At 42.2% G+C, this 16,122-nt stretch overlaps 2 protein-coding genes across 2 annotated transcripts in view; both read left to right on the top strand.

The window, feature by feature from the left end:
• The first annotated feature begins 2,690 nt into the window (after nucleotides 1-2,690).
• On the top strand, nucleotides 2,691-4,379 carry fabp4a (fatty acid binding protein 4a). Its single transcript, XM_061742439.1, has 4 exons — nucleotides 2,691-2,852; nucleotides 3,050-3,225; nucleotides 3,439-3,540; nucleotides 4,107-4,379. Exons 1-4 carry the CDS (start codon nucleotides 2,780-2,782, stop codon nucleotides 4,158-4,160), a joined length of 405 nt encoding a protein of 134 aa, XP_061598423.1. The 5' UTR covers nucleotides 2,691-2,779; the 3' UTR covers nucleotides 4,161-4,379.
• Nucleotides 4,380-5,011: 632 nt separating this feature from the next.
• Nucleotides 5,012-16,122, top strand: part of LOC133461422 (protein FAM8A1-like) — a 28,038-nt gene continuing 16,927 nt past the window's right edge. Inside the window, exon 1 of the mRNA XM_061742333.1 lies at nucleotides 5,012-5,073. Within this exon, the coding sequence (XP_061598317.1) occupies nucleotides 5,012-5,073 (62 nt within the window). The remainder of the gene's footprint in view (nucleotides 5,074-16,122) is intronic.

The raw sequence follows: 16,122 nt of genomic DNA, 5'->3' as shown, positions 1-16,122 counted from the left end.
GCGCTTTCCAGAGACCCAGAACATGACCCCCCGAGCAGTTATTACATAAACAATGGCAGGTAAAAACTCCCCTTTAGGAGGGAAGAAACCTTGAGCAGGACCTAGATCATAAGGGAGGACCCTCCTGCCGAAGGCCAGACTGGGGGTCGGGGACGTCAGCAGCACAGCAGGCAGGTGGAAGCAGCAATGGGATGACCGGGGATGGGGGGGAGCGCAGGCCAGCATGCAGCTCCTGAAGCTCCGGCCTGAAAACGTGCACAAAAGAGAAAAAAGGGGCCAGCACAAGAAACTACAAAGATGAGGTGGTGCATTTGGCTTCGTGGCCTTGAACTGAGAAAACTCCCTCTGAGGTCACTCAGGTGTTAAGCTTCCTTCCCATGTAGGAAGGGTGTCATGATGTAACCAGCTGTAGCGAACAAACTCGGGACGCCGACTGGAACTCAAGCATCAATTTAGATTGGCTCTCTTAACTTAAGCTCCCGTTGATAATCATTAATTTGGCTTTATATTCATTCTTGTCAAATCTGTCCAATCATCCTCATTCCAAGTGTTGCTACCGACAGGACATCTGAAACCGACACAGATGCTGAATGACCGCAGGTCTCAGCAGACGTCTGGTTGGGAACGTCCTGAAATGACCTGCTGTGGCTCCAGGTCTCCATAGCTCCAGGCTCCGTGGCTTCAGGAGGTATGGAGGCCTGTAGCCATGGAACCTGGAGCCACGGAGGCCTGGAGCTACGGAGGCCTGGAGCTATGGAGGCCAGAGCCCGGCTCCAGGCCTCCGTGGCACAAGCTGCTGCTGAGCTTCAGCGTTGACCTTGAAGCTGACCATCTAGGTCAGGGTTGACCTTGAAGGTGACCACATCCCCTTAATTATACATAAAGTTGCTACTTTTTATGATTTCTTTTCCTGAGGTTGAGTTTGCTAATGCCAAGTTGCTGCTGCCATGTAGAAAAGCAATCCTTCCAACAGCCTGTACACTTTCAGCACATAATCAATCAGCTGGAACACGTTCGCTTTTCAAAAGTCTGCTCGGTTTCTTTTGGCATGCACTGGACGGTAGCACAGCATATGCACTATCTACACTGCAAAAACTCCAAATCTTACCAGGAATATGTCCTATTTCTAGTTAAAATGTCTCATTTTTAGTCAAAAAAATCTCATTGCACTTAAAACAAGAGTCATTACCAGAAAAATACTATTTTCTTTTTCACCTGTTTCAAGTAAATTTTCACTTGAAATAAGTAGAAAAATCTGCCAGTGGGACAAGATTTATCTTCTCAATACAAGCAAAAATTTTGTTCCACTGGCAGATTTTTCTACTTTTTTTAAGTGAAAATCTACTTGAAACAGGTGAAAATTGTTTTTTCCAGTGATGAGTCTTGTTTTAAGTATAATGAGATTTTTTGACTAAAAATGAGACATTTTAACTAGAAATAAAACAAATATTCTTGTTAAGATTTTGAGTTTTTGCAGTGTAGAAGTCCACCACGTGAGTTGAAGCTTTTCAATGCATGAGACGCAAACATGAAGAAAAAAAGTAGAAATAGTAGAAATGAATGGGCTTCCAAATGCATCACGTGACTGTACAGAGGCAAAACATTTTTATTTAGTAGTCACTTGAAACACACAAATATATCCCCCTAAAGCAGTAGTCTTCAACCCTGGTCCTTAGGACCGCCTGTCCTGCATGTTTTAGATGTTTCCCTGCTTCAGCACACCCTGATACAAGACTGTGTCATTAACAGACTTGTGCAGACCTGTATGAGAAGCTGATGACCACCTTTAATTAGAATTTTTTTATTTTTTTTATTTTGCCTTTATTTAACCAGGTCGGTCCCGTTGAGACACAATGGCCTCTTTTTCAAGGGAAGCCTGGCCAAGACAGCAGCATAAAAGAAATTACAATTGCAGACACACAAGTCACACAACAAAAATGACAACAATTACAAGGCATAGAAATCACAACACACAGATAAAATACATTTCAAGTGGAAGCCACAGGGCTAAGGCTCTGGATTCACATTAAAAACAGAAACAAGTATGATATGAAGCTGCTCCAATTTCTCTAACACAAGTTTTCAGAGCTCCAAGATTGAATCAAGTGTGTTGATGCAATTCAAAATCTAAAACATGCAGGACAGGGTTGAAGACCTCCCCTAAAGTATACTTCTTTTTTTGTTCACAATGTCTCCTTGCAACTCAGGCGACATGTCCTGCTCATTTGAAAGTTCACATTAGACATTATTATGACAATCACTGCATTTGTGATTGTTAGGCTTAGTGAAAGCTGATGACCCAAAGCAACCCTTGTTATGTTGAGCCTGCAACAAAAAAGCTGCTAAGCTTTTAGTTATTAACTAAAAAAAAATGGGACCGATCTTATATGTCCATTGCCAGATTTTGACAGTCATTTAATTCATGCTATTTAATACCTCTTATTATTGGTATAATTTTACAATATTTGCTTAATCTCTCTCCCTTCACATTGAGGTTCACTTGAAGATGCATCGATGACTTTTTTTGATTTCTAAAGTGCTCAGAAAAGCTTTGGATTCTTGTTGAAGACGAAGTTGGAGGCGGAGCTTCAGCCTCTCATGTGACGCACCGAGCGGTGATTGGCTGGCAGGGCCTTCCCAGGAGAAAAAACAAAAAAAGGAGAAACTGGCCTCTTAAAAGCGCTGAGTCTGTCCTCCTGTCCCACACACACCAGAAGTGACACAAAGTCTGATTAAAGTTCGCGGCTGCTGTTGGGGATATCCATCTAATACTGCCAAAATGGTTGAAAAATTTGTTGGAACATGGAGGATGATTTCCAGCGAGAATTTTGATGACTACATGAAAGCAATTGGTAAGAAAATATGCAGTATACATCTGTTTATTGTCAATTTAATATAGTTTATTTTTTTTATTTATTTATAATTTTATTTTAATTGGCTTTTCAAATGAGTATATTGCTACTGTTGTTTTAGATAGCTGTTCTCTGTATTTATGCATAAAGTGCTTCCATCCAAACATGTACATACACGCTGCGTTCCTGCTCTGCAGGTGTGGGATTTGCAACCCGGCAGGTGGGGAACCGGACCAAACCCAATTTAATAGTGAGCATGGACGACCAGGGAAACGTTTGCATCAAGTCCCAGAGCACCTTCAAAACCACTGAAATCAAGTTCAAGCTCAACGAGCCCTTCGAGGAGACGACCGCAGACGACAGGAAGACGAGGGTAAAGGATGATTTATGGTTCCGCGTCACACCAACGCAGAGCCTTTGGCGTAGGTTGCGCGTCGCCGCGTACCTTACGCCGTGCCCTACGGCGTAGGCTCTGCGTCGATTTAACACAATTCAGGATTTAGTAGGGTCTGGGGGGCCCGGGGAGGGTGAAACCCCCCCACCCTGGGGCCGGGACTGATGGCTGGCTCTGTTTCCTCCCCTGCAGACCGTGGTGACCATGGAGAACGGCAAGCTTGTGCAGAGACAGAGCTGGGATGGCAGAGAAACCAGCATCGAGAGGGAGATTTCAGATGGAAAGTTGGTAGCGGTAAGAACGGCCTTATTTGATTCTACCTGTACAAGTACGATTCTACCTACGTGTTGCAGTTGGGCTGCAGAATTGCAATTACTTTTATGCATATTTTACAGACATCATCACACAACTTACAATACAAATGACTGCAACTTGTGATCCATCTTTTATGCACACTGGTTTTTTTTTATTTTTTATGATTTTTTTATTTTTTTATTGGAAATAGTTTCACATTGTATAACAGTAGTAAAGCAAAATAACTGGGAACACTTCCATCCTTCCATTTTTCCCATCTTTTTATATCCCTCCCACATTCCCATCCCCAACCCAGCACTCACAACAGACAGACAGACAGAGACAAGAAAAACAACCAAGTACAGTATAAAGAAAAAGAAAAAAAAAACAAAAAAAAAACACCACACTGGTTTTTAAAGAGGAGAGTAAAAATGGAAACATATAATAAAAGATCACAAATTGTGGAGTTCATCTGAGGCTTGATGGTGTCCTCTGCCTGACGGCTGAGATCCAAGACGCTTCTCCCCCAGATCCTCTTAACTCACCTGATGTGTCTGGTCCAACAGAGATGCATAATGGGAGACGTGGTGGCCGTGAGGACATACGTGAAGGAAATGTGATGCCCTCCCTCCTCGGATGCGACGCTGGACGACGGGCTCAGTTCAATGAGCGAGATGCCAAAGTGAAGTAACCGCGTGTTCTGATCTCCTGCCCACTTTTTCCTCACTGTGTTGCCAAAGTCAGATCTCTGTGCCCTGTTCGCTAACATCAGACACTTGGTTTTATTTGCAAATTGTTGTGGTGATTTAAATAATAAAAAAAAATAAGTTTATCTAAAACACTGGCTCCTGAGTTTGCATGTTCACACCCGTGTACCAGCTGCAGCAGCATCCTTTCCTTGGACTCGTTCGCATCATCAAAGCATGCAGAGGAATGTATGAATGTGCTGTCATGGAAACGCTCGCTAATCTGACAAGGTGATTCCTGAGTTCATTGGAGGGTGAATAATTGTCTCATTTTTCGGTTCATGCTCTTCCAATTAGAGGAAAATGCAAAAATATGTCGGCTTCTTTTAATGTCTACAATCAAACTATTCAGACACTCTTATTTTCCTTTAAACATAAATGAGCAATGAAGTGACTCCTCCAGGGAGGTCAGAGGGGGTAGCGTTTTATATTTTTCCTTTTTGGGAAGCGGGACATTTCCCATTGCGCTTTTGCTGGCAGCCGTACAGAACATGCAGATGGAGCGCAGAGGAAAAACTCAGAGTATCATGTCGTTCCATCAGACCTCCTCACCCTTTGACCCCCAAGATCGCGAGACAACGACCACTTTCCCATGGCAGGAAAAGGAGGCTGTAGTACTGATTGGACCTAATGGTCAAAACAGCTGAAGCAGGTGGAACTTGCGGGCCAGAGCTCTTGTTCCATTCTGCCTGGACAATAGGACCGGCAGCGATCAAGGATGTGCGATGCTGGACCGTCTGGGACAAAGCCAAGTCAGGGAACATGTCACAGCGGACGGCAAGCAAAGGTCGGCGCGTTAAGGCCTGCAGGAAATTTCCCTTTCCTCAAAAGAGAAAACGGCTGTTTTACAGTTGCTGAAACAAGAGTGTTGTTTCTATGTGTGTAGACTTCTGCAGAAACGTTCACTTAACCTGCATCATTGTACAAGTTTTAGGGATTTAATGACACTTAACTGTTGTGTTTAGCATCACTTGGGTCCTGTATCTTGAAGTATGAGTCTCCTTTTACAGGATTCTTGTTTCAAATCTAGTTCATGTTTTCATTTTTTTTATATATTTCTTTAAAATTACTCACATAGAGGGTCTGCACCACATAAAATGAAATAAACATTCACAGGCAAAGGAAATACAACCCTCAAAGTGCATGTTTAATACTCGAGGAAAAGGAAAGCTGGGTGGCACAGTGGTTAAAGTGCAGCCCATATACTGAGGCTACAGTCCTCCTGCAGCAGTCGCAGGTTTGAGTCCCTTTGCTGCATGTCGTCCACATTCTCTCTCTCCACCTCCTTCCTCTCTACACTTTGAATAAAGGTCACTAGAGCCTCAAAGTCTTTAAAAAAAATACTCAAGGAAAACTGTCCTCTAAGAATTAATTTTGACTTTTGGTCATCAGAAAAGGTCAATGTGACCAGAACTGACATGCATATGCAAAAATGGGATTTTGCTTCTTCTTTATTAAATCTAAGATGTGGAAATCTGGGTGAAACGACATAAAAAGTGTGTGTAATAAAAGAAAAAAAAACACGATATTCATACGAGAAAAAAACGGATAAACCAAAAAGCTTTCGCTTTGACATTTAAATCAGCGAGGAGTTGCTGACAGAAGTCCTTGAGTTTGTGATGGAGTCGGGTCAACAACGCTGGAAATGAACGCCGACTTTAAAACCTTCTTAAAGTAAAGACCAAGCTTTTCAACCTTCGTTACAGGATATGTTAGACTTTGAACAATAAAGTAAAGTATGTTGTACTTTTTGCAATGTTCAGCTTTATTAATCAAAATTTTTAGCTGTTGAGAGGACTCCGTGTACACGTTGTAAAGGCCTCTCACGTGACTTGTGGTGCGGATCTCCTTACAGGTGCACAGCGTGGAGGTCCCCGGGGCCTCCACACCATCTTTTTTGGATAACAACAGGGAATGCGGCGGATCTGTTTCATCTCATACATCATTCAGTCCACAACTTTTTCTTTAATTAACTTGAAAGGTGTGTCTGGAAACATCTTAAAACAGCGTCACATTCTGAAAGTGCCTTGAATAACTGAATAGAGGTGACCTTGGCGTTTAAAACATGAGAAACATAAACATGGTTCCCAGCGTGCATATGGGAGGGATTCCTTTGGACCACCTGAAACAACCAGGGAAGCCGCTTGGATCTTCTTCTGCTTGCAGTTCCCTGACGTAAACCTCCGCTGTGAAGGACATTAAAGAAAGAACGAGAGAAAGAAAAACGTACGATGCTCCAGAGAGCTGTTCTCAGTCTGGAACATCCGATGTGTTCAGGAAAATAGTTCTAAAAATAACACGTTGCTGCCAAGCTCTTAGTGTGTGTTGTTGTGCCTGTTAGACAAATAAATCTGGTTGACACCGGGGATGCTTTGTGTCAAGAAAGGTGGTCTTGGGCTCCGCAGGAATGAGCTCACATCCTTTGCATAACATCTGGAAAGCTCCACTTAAGGGGCGGCGTTGACACCCTTCCTCTGCTTGTCCTTAACGTAAACTATGGAGCACACGCACAAGTTCTCCATGTATGACCCATGACTCCAGGACCGCCACTTCGCACTTAAAACCTTTGCTATAGGACACAAGTGTTCTTAATTGACGTGCGCTGCATCCCCATTGAGATGCTGCTGATTCAACAAGTCAAAGATAATGATGGAAGCTGAGCGGCATCTCTGGAGACGGTTAGTGTCTGAATGCTGTCTGACGTGTGAGCGGCTGATATTCCGTCACAGCGATGATCTGCAAGGCACAGATCAGAGACAGACACAAAACTGTTGTTTCCTATCAAACATTAAGGGTTCGGCAGATAAGAGTTTAACAAGGTGAAGGTTTTTTTTTTCTTTCCTTTATTCTCCTTTGGTTGTGTGTCTTTGATGTTTAATTAAGGAAACAAAATGAAGTACTTCTAGAGCTCGTGGTGGTTTTTCTCATCCGTTCTCGTGTTGTGGCCCTTCGCTGTGTCACTATTGATTTACAGAGGTGTCAAGTAACGAAGTACAAATACTTTGTTACCTTACTTAAGTAGAAATTTTGGTTATCTATACTTCACTGGAGTAATTATTTTTCAGACAACTTTTTACTTTTACTCCTTACATTTTCACGCAATTATCTGTACTTTTTACTCCTTACATTTTAAAAACAGCCTCGTTACTCTATTTCATTTCGGCCTTTAAAAAGAAAACTATCCAGTTAAATTGCTCCATCCGGATAGAGTGAATTTGGTTGTGGTTGTTTCAGATGTTCTTGTCCAGTTTTGTTCTTACATCCGTTCCCTCAGATTCCTGCAACTAAACTTGGATGTACATTCCAATAAAGGTTAGGATAAATGATAACATGCCTCTGAAGTTTGACTTTTTGCACCATTACAATACTTATAGGCAACTAGTCATCATATCTCCTGCTCTCTGAAACACATGTTAATGCTCAATAGTACACATATATGGTTCTTTAATATATTTGCATTATACTAAGATACATTCATTTTCAATGGCTTTTGTCCTTAATGGCTTTTTTCCCCCTACATTACTTTTACTTTTATACTTTAAGTATTTTTGAAACCAGTACTTTTATACTTTTACTTGAGTAAAAAACTTGAGTTGATACTTCAACTTCTACAGGAGTATTTTTAAACTCTAGTATCTATACTTCTACCTGAGTAATTAATGTGAATACTTTTGACACCTCTGTTGATTTAACAAGAAGTAAGCCACATGTAGAAGTACACAGCAGGATCTAGAAACCTGCAGAAACTCTGTAAGCAGCGATCGCTGCAGGTAAACGTGTCCTGCATGATTGTCAGGTTCTAACGTCCTCCTGGATCATCCTTGGCCTCCTCTTCTTCACGGCATCACACCCGAGTTCTGAGAGAAGTCATGTATGGATCCTTCTCTTTAAAGCTCTGCCGCAGTATTACTGTCAGGTTGAGGGCTGGACTTTGACTGTGTCATTGCAACACCTTCATTTATCTCTTTTTTTCGCTCGCTTTGGGATCACGGTACTGTTGGATGACCCAGGTCCAGCCCAGTTGGACAGATGGTCTCATATTTGACTGGAGAATACTTTTGAACACAAAGATGTCCATGGTCAAGTCACTGACTGCAAGATGACCAGTTGCCGTGGCAACACCAAAGCCCTAATCATCGCCCCTCCGCTGCCATGCTTGATTTCTGTGTGTGTTCTGTGTCTTTGAGTAAAGCGGAGCTGTGTAGCAAGGTCAAACATCCATGTTTGCTTTTGTCTGTTCAAAGAACATTGTTCCAGAGGTCTCTCTGCTTGTTCAGGTGCAACGTTGTAATCCTAAACCGTGCTACTACGAGCAGAAGGCCCTCACCCTGATGACTTTACAAACAAACCACAGGCTACTCGTTCAGTCTTTCTTAACTTTAATGTTGAAGCGGCTACTTGAGGCCTAGAAGCTATGAGATACACAGCAGCCAGTGGAATCTTTACAGTTTTACTGAGCACCTGATGTAGGAATGATCTTTATTGGACACCCACTCCCGGGGAGACTGGCATCCTTCTCGCTGTGACATCCAACATTAATGGGTAGCGACAGTTGTGTGTCTATGACCAGTGCTGAAGTCTTTCTTCCTTGGCATTGTGTTAACACACACCTGAATGCACCAGATCAGAAAGCTGGTACTAAAATGTCTGCTTTTATTGATGAGTTCACACTTGCTGATGATCAGCATTACCGTCTTAGTTGGAAGAAGAAAATGGTATCAAAAAAGAAGAAAAATCCAAGGCAATCTTCTTCAAATATAAAAAAGCCTTTATTTGAAATGGCTATTTCATATAGAAGATTAAAAAAGTTCTTTCCTGAGGAAGGCTGTGGCCGAAACGCGTGGCCTGTAACCCATTTTTTAAATCTTCTATATGAAATAGCCATTTTAAATAAAGGCTTCTTATATTTGAAGAAGAGTGCCTTGGATTTTTCTTCTTTTTTGACATCCTTTTTCCCACCAAAGAGCACCTTCGTCACATGATTTAGATGAACCTTCTGAGCACTCTGGACTTTCTTTTTTTTTGTCAAGAAAAGGGTATTTTTGATTTTTCACACCCTTTTTCTGCATTTTGGTTTTTACTAAATAAAGAATGATGCGGTCAAATATGCCACGTGTTCTTGTTCATTCGTTTTATCACTTCCAGTCAAGCACGATGATCTTCATTTCTAGCTCTTTATATAAACATAGTAGCAGCAACAGGTTCTTTTTCTTCTTTAAGCGAGTTTACACCAACTTTCCCGGTAGCTTTGGTGCCAGGAAAGCCAGCATAAAAACACAACCAGCCCCAGTCCCAGCCCCGTGTCTGCGCTCAGGTTTGTACTGGGAGACAGGGATGGCCCTGAGGTCGAGCCTCGGCCTGCTTTCCAGGGAGACTTTCTCTGAAGCGTGCTCCACTTTCACTAAAAACACATCAGCTTCATATCATATCAACCCTTCCTGCACAATGTATATGGCTCCCCGGCTGAGCCCAGGTGTGTCTCCGGGGCAACTGAAAAGCCAAACAATGATGTCTGAGGAGGCCCCGGACTGCAGGGGAGGCTGGTTGCCAGGCAACAAGGCCTCCCTTCACTCATCTCTGCAGTCCAGTCGTATGAAAGATTTCATCGACGAGTGTTAAGAAAGCTGTGCCCGGTGATCACAGAATGCCGTCTGCTGGTTATGTTTTTGAACCCGTCATACGCCCCCCCCCCAATCCAAAATCCTGGTAAGTGTTTAATTTGCTAATTCTTTTTGTCAGAAAAGACTCTGATGAAGGCGAAAGGCATCGCCGAAACACGGCAGGTATTTAAAAAACCTAATAATTCTTGTCTGACAAAAAGAATTAGCAAATTAAATTGTAAAACCATGGACAAAATGAACTTTATTAAATCCTCCTGGTAAGTGTGTTTAAGAGAGTTAAACTCAGAGTCACTGTAAATGTACTCAGAAGTCACTTTGCACTTCATCGATCTGTCCAGTACTCGAGTTGTAAAAAAAAAATCAGGGGGGATGGTGGATTTTATCATATGGGGACAGATAATTTGTGCTGATTACAAATAATATAATATATTACAAATAATAGCACTCACCAAAACACCTGCAGAAATACTGCAGGAATGACATAGCAGCAGTTAAATGCAGCCTTCTGTAAGCTTTAAATATCCACTGGACTTACATCAAATACATCAAAACACAACAATAAAAAACTGTTTTATCAATATGACTCTGTCCTTCACAGGATAAGTAAAATGGATCACTGCAAAAACTCAAAATCTTATTAAGAATATTTGTCTTATTTCTAGTTAAAATATCTCATTTTAGTAAAAAAATCTCATTACACTTAAAACAAGACTCATCATTGGAAAAAACAACAATTTTCACCTGTTTCAAGTAGATTTTCACTTAAAATAAGTAGAAAAATCTGCCAGTGGAACAAGATTTTTTTTGCTTGTAATAAGAAGATAAATCTTGTCCCACTGGCAGATTTTTATACTTATTTCAAGTGAAAATTTACCTGAAACAGGTGAAAATTGTCACATTTTTCTGGTGTTATTTTTCTGGTGATGACTCTAAATGTTGAAATAGCAGTAAAACCACATTCATTGATGAAATGACATAAGGGATGGAAAGGGGGGACGGTAGTTTTACAGGGGGGATGATTTGGACCGTTTTTAGTCCAGCTCCCCTCCAGCCAAATCGGTCCCTCTCTCTCTCTCTCTCTCCCTCTCTCTCTCAGGAATCCTCTCTTGAGAAAATCCAGGCTCCTTCAGCTTTAATCGGTGCACATTCATTCTTTATCAACAGAAAATATTCAACTTTTGCTAAATGTATAAACTCAAGAGATCGGACACTTACTGAAATTGTTCCCTGCCCTACAGATTTATGTTCCAGCATTAATTAAGGTGATGTTGCCATGGAGAAGGGAGCACACCGAGGGAGTTAAATACTTCCAAAGGAATCCCCGATATCTAATGAGGAAATACATTTTTGGCTTTAAGAGCATGAGAAAAAAAACAACCCACAGTTTTTCTAAGTCGCCCCAGCTGGAGTTCCTGTCAAGGTTTAACATAGAGCGAGGCTCCTGCGGGGGATTGTAAAGGCCATGTACAGGAAGGATGGTGGAAATCTTTAAAGTGAGACTGAAAACCAAAGCCTACACAATGGCCTTCCCCCCAGAGACCAGCTAAGTCCCAGATATGGCTTTTATGTACACATACAAGTAAAAAATACTTGCCTGCTTTATTGTGCGACTTCTAGTATGGGAAAAAAATATCTAGCTATAGGAAGTGAAAAGGTCGTAAAGAGCCGGTGATTTTCTGCTCCAAATGGGCCACAGCTCATCACATTGTTAGGCTTATCCGACTGCCGTGTCACAAGGTGCCTAATCTGGAATCTGGAGGGTCGATGCCGATGGAAGAGAGCAGGGAAATTAGTGTTAAACTCAACAGGAAGTTTAGAATCATGTCTGACATGTTTGTTTATGTCAGACATGTGTTGCTCACACAGAAAGAAACATGCGGAGAGGTTCAGTTTACGGCCTTGTGTGAGCTTGAACAGAACAAATACATTTTGCAGCTGTGCTCATGTATTATTATGTAAAACTTAAGCAAATGTTCTAATGGTGTGTTTCAGAACGTGCACGTCTCACATGTAAAGGGGACCTATTATGAAAAACAGGTTTTCTCTTGCTTTAACATATATAAAGTGGTCTCCCCTCAGCCTGCCAACTCAGAGAAGGAGGAAAGTAACCAAATTCTGCAGTGTCTGTACAGCCGCCCGGATGAGCCGTCCAGTGTGATGTGGATCTACCAGCCGTTCAGATTCGGTGCATTTTCGTTACGTAACCAAAATGCAAACCACGCCCACAACTATAAAACCGTGTAACTGCATGCGAGCGTTCGACTATCGTAGCACTGCGTGACATCGGATGCTCTCTGTCCATCTCCCTCCAGCAGCTGCCACTTTATTGAGGTTTTTGTAGTGAAATGAGGAGGAATCATAGAGATAACTTCTCATCTCAACTAACTGGATCAGCCGTTCCTCATCCATGACTGTTTCCTACAGCGCTTTCAAACGGCTTTCAACGTGAGCGACAGGAAGAAAATAAAGCAGGGTGTCTGACAAATGTTCAGCTCAAAACGGTGCACCGCGTCGTGCTGCGCGACGCGGACAGTTAGGACAGTCCAATAGAAAATAACGCAATGGAATTGATTTTTTCGCTGACGCTCGCTCGCATTGCATGCAGTAGAACACGGTAACTCCGCCGGACGGAGCTTCCGCCATTTTTTCCTAGCGGTGTATCCCGTCATTCAGGCAGCCAATCAGCACAGAGCCTCATTATCATAGCCCCACCCACTCAGAATCCTGCATAGATAATGAGGTTAGAGAATGGGAAGATAAAGACATGGCTCAGAGGCTGAATTTCTAATTTATTTATCAAAAACAATCAAAAGCTTGTTTTTAAGACATCCAAGGCCTGTTGAAAATAGGTATTAGATGCCATAATAGGTCCCCTTTAAATGAGCAAAGTGAAGCGCTGGCCGAGCCGGCGTGTGGCGGGAGACGCTCCTGTTCTGGGTCCTGGTCGCTCTGTCCTGGCAGACGACGACGTAGCGGGCCATTTGCTGCTCGGGCCGGATCGCTAGGGTTTCAAGGAATTCTGGAAACCGTTGATGCCTCAAAGGTCAAACTGCCGGTTGTCTGACCTGCTTTCATTCACATAAAGTTGCAGGCGTCTCTGAACGGTATCATGTCCAGCGTCAGGCATCAATATTGCCAAAGGGGTTAATTAAAACCCTGTTTAATTGCAAAATACCTCCATTTCGAGGGATGCTGCACTCTGGTGCGGAGGCGGCAGGATGTCTTCACAAAAAAGATTTCCTGCATGCCAAAATAATTTAGCATCAGATGTTCTGAGACGGCGGAAACGTCCCGTTGACCGATTAGTTAAAAATAAAACCTGACAATGACGACGGGTCAGGATGACTGCTTTGAGGGACAACAATAAAACTTGACCGCAATGATCAAAGCGATTTTAGGTTCAGGGTCGGGTCATTCTCAAAACTCAGTAAAACTTTATAGACGAGAATCTTACAGAAAGGTTTTGTGTTAAGAAATAGTAAAACCAAACATTTGCTTTGGGCTGTTTTCCTTCTCAGTAAATCTAAAACTGTAAAAAGTGGAATTAAATGTAATTTTACTACCAATATGAGAGAAACAAGCAACTTTTCACCTATTCATTTTTCTTTTGCATTTAGTTTTTTCACCATAACAGGGGTTTTGACCACTTTTCAAGCTGGGTTAAATGTCATTTTATTGGGAAAACTAATACTGTTGTGGACACTGATATCCTTTATTCACAGTTACCTTATATATACGATCACTAACTTGTGTTAGATTTCCCAACTAATGGAGCACAAACAAGTTCATAACAAAACAATGGGCTGTGAGGAAAGTTGGCTTGACGGACACTTTGCGACGTGCTGAAGGCGACAGACACTTCCCGCCAGCGCTGGAGAGATAACCGCTGCCTCTGATAGGCGGCAGGGAAGCGGAAACCATTACTCACAGGCTGACCTTTTCTTCGAGTTGCCTGCAGACCGGCCGCTAAGCTGCACAAACCCCGAGCTGCACACCTCCCTCCACCCGTCAGGTGAGCTTTACTAAGTCCCCACAAAGTTCAGCTGCACAGCAGACTTTATAAAGTTCACATTTTAGAGATGACTGATTTCACTGGCTTCAGTTCCTTTTTAAATGTGTTTATTTTCACTGTCCTCCGTATTTAAAAGAACTCATGATTCTATATAACTCTCCATACTCACTTAGACATATGAATTTTCCTTTTTTCTTTGTTCCTAGAATTTTAAAAGAGGTTGGTAAAAGATCATTTTATTTAAAAGCTCCATCAGATTGGAATAATCTTCCCCTCTTTTTGTGTTCTATTACCTCTTTTCATTGTTTTAAGTTGGCAGTATATTCTCATCTTAAAATAAATTGCCTATGTTTTTATTTTATTTATGTATTTTTTGTCCTTTTTTCTATTTATTTATTTATTTATTTTTATTTATTTATTTATTTATTTATTTTTATTTTCTCTCTGTTGAAATGCTGAAAATGAGATGTTACATCTCAAGGGGCTATCCTTCAATAAATTCTAAATTCTAAAAAGAATTCTAAATTCTAAATGACGTTGACCAACCAAATGATGGTTGCAATAAAACATTTTTGACAGCAACAGGTCCTCCACAAGTGTACTTTTTCCCCCTTTTTGAGTAAAGTTTAGGAGTTGGGCCGTCACCGCGAGGTCCGAGGGTTTACAGCTGTTGGAGGTGAGACCCATAGCTCACCACGACAGAACCTGGCTGCCCCTCCTGCCATGCACAGCTGCACATTAAACAAGCAAGCAGCCATGTGTGTGTGTCAACTCTTTTGTGCAGTCTTTGTCTTCTCGAGAGCCTTTGATGGGGGAGAAAAAAAGAGAGAAGGTGGGGGGATAAAAAAGCAGAAGGGAAAGAAATGAAGCATGTGACCGAACGTCAGGATCTGGTGGGAGTGACGGTAGCAGTGAGACATGATGAACCCTCAGGACAGCTGGACCGAGCGGGCTAGAAACTACACATGTTGCAGATCTCAACCCTTCTGAAAACAGGAGGATTGAACTTGAAGTCAGGAAAACACATCTGGTGGGACAGGAAGAGGAGAATGGACATGAGGGGCAGGAAATGAAGAGAACTGGGTGAGGGATAAAGCGCGGGGTTGGGGGCGTTTCTCGGACCAGAAGCTGATAGGAGAGCAGTTGGACTCTCATTCTTGGGTGTTCCTGTCAGAGCTCCAGGGAAGCAGAGGTAATGCACTTAATTAGTGCCCGCTGCTACGTATACAGCAAAGCAGGGATTTTTCTCTTCTCTGGGCCAAAGGTAAAGATGACTTCCCTCTGCTCTGCCCACAAAGAAGAAGTCCTTATGCTACAAGTGCACAGAGTTGTAACCAGGTTCAGTGGATGAAATCTGGTTAAAATGAAAGAGGAACTACAGTATATTGACATCACAGACATAAAGCGGTCCTATTTGAGAGTCTGGGAACTATTTTGAGCTGCACAATGAAATACGTGAAATACCAGACGGATTGTGGCCAGTCATTTTAGCTTACACATGAGTCACATGACGGCTGACCCCCCCAACCCTCCCGAAACAGGACAAGAGCGAACCCACGTTCACCCATGAATACTTTCTTTTTGTTTAACCTGTGACCTAGCGGCTATTCTCGAGGGCTAAATCAGGGTGTTTCAACCTTTGTCTGCAGTGAAAGTTTAACCCTAGTTCACAGTTGAAGAAAAAAGGCAAACACAAACGAACAACCACAAGCTTAGATGGAGTTTATGAAAAGACAAAGATTTTGTTCTCCATGTCTGACAGTAATTTTAAGCCACTTTGTAAATAATCTGAAGGTATGTTTGTGGTCAAGCGTTCATCTCCTGATGAGAGTCTGGAGGAATAGCTCATGTCCATGTACTGTTACTCCCACAAGTTCATTTGTTGTGCACGTTTCACGTTCACGCTTTCATGGAGCAGTAACTTCCTCCTCACTTTGTTGCATTTCATGTTGCGACAAAACACTTATTATTGTAGATGTTAATACGCTTTATTTCAACCAAGATGCTTTCTTATTGTTCTCATGTTATCTTATAGACGTTTAACAGGGTTCAACTCTGGGACAGGGAAGCCATCTCCTTCCTGAGCTGCAGCGGTCGACGTTGACTCCCTTCAAACGTACGTGTTATTGTTTGAACAGATGAGCGCGGGACCTTCAGGCAACTGGAAGTAGTACCCAATATTTATTTTCCTGATGTCTTGTTT

This window comes from Cololabis saira, chromosome 15, assembly GCF_033807715.1.
Source record: "Cololabis saira isolate AMF1-May2022 chromosome 15, fColSai1.1, whole genome shotgun sequence".
Lineage (NCBI taxonomy): Eukaryota > Metazoa > Chordata > Actinopteri > Beloniformes > Belonidae > Cololabis > Cololabis saira.
The sequence above is the reverse complement of the archived record's forward strand: the minus strand, read 5'-3'. Positions and strand labels throughout refer to the sequence as shown.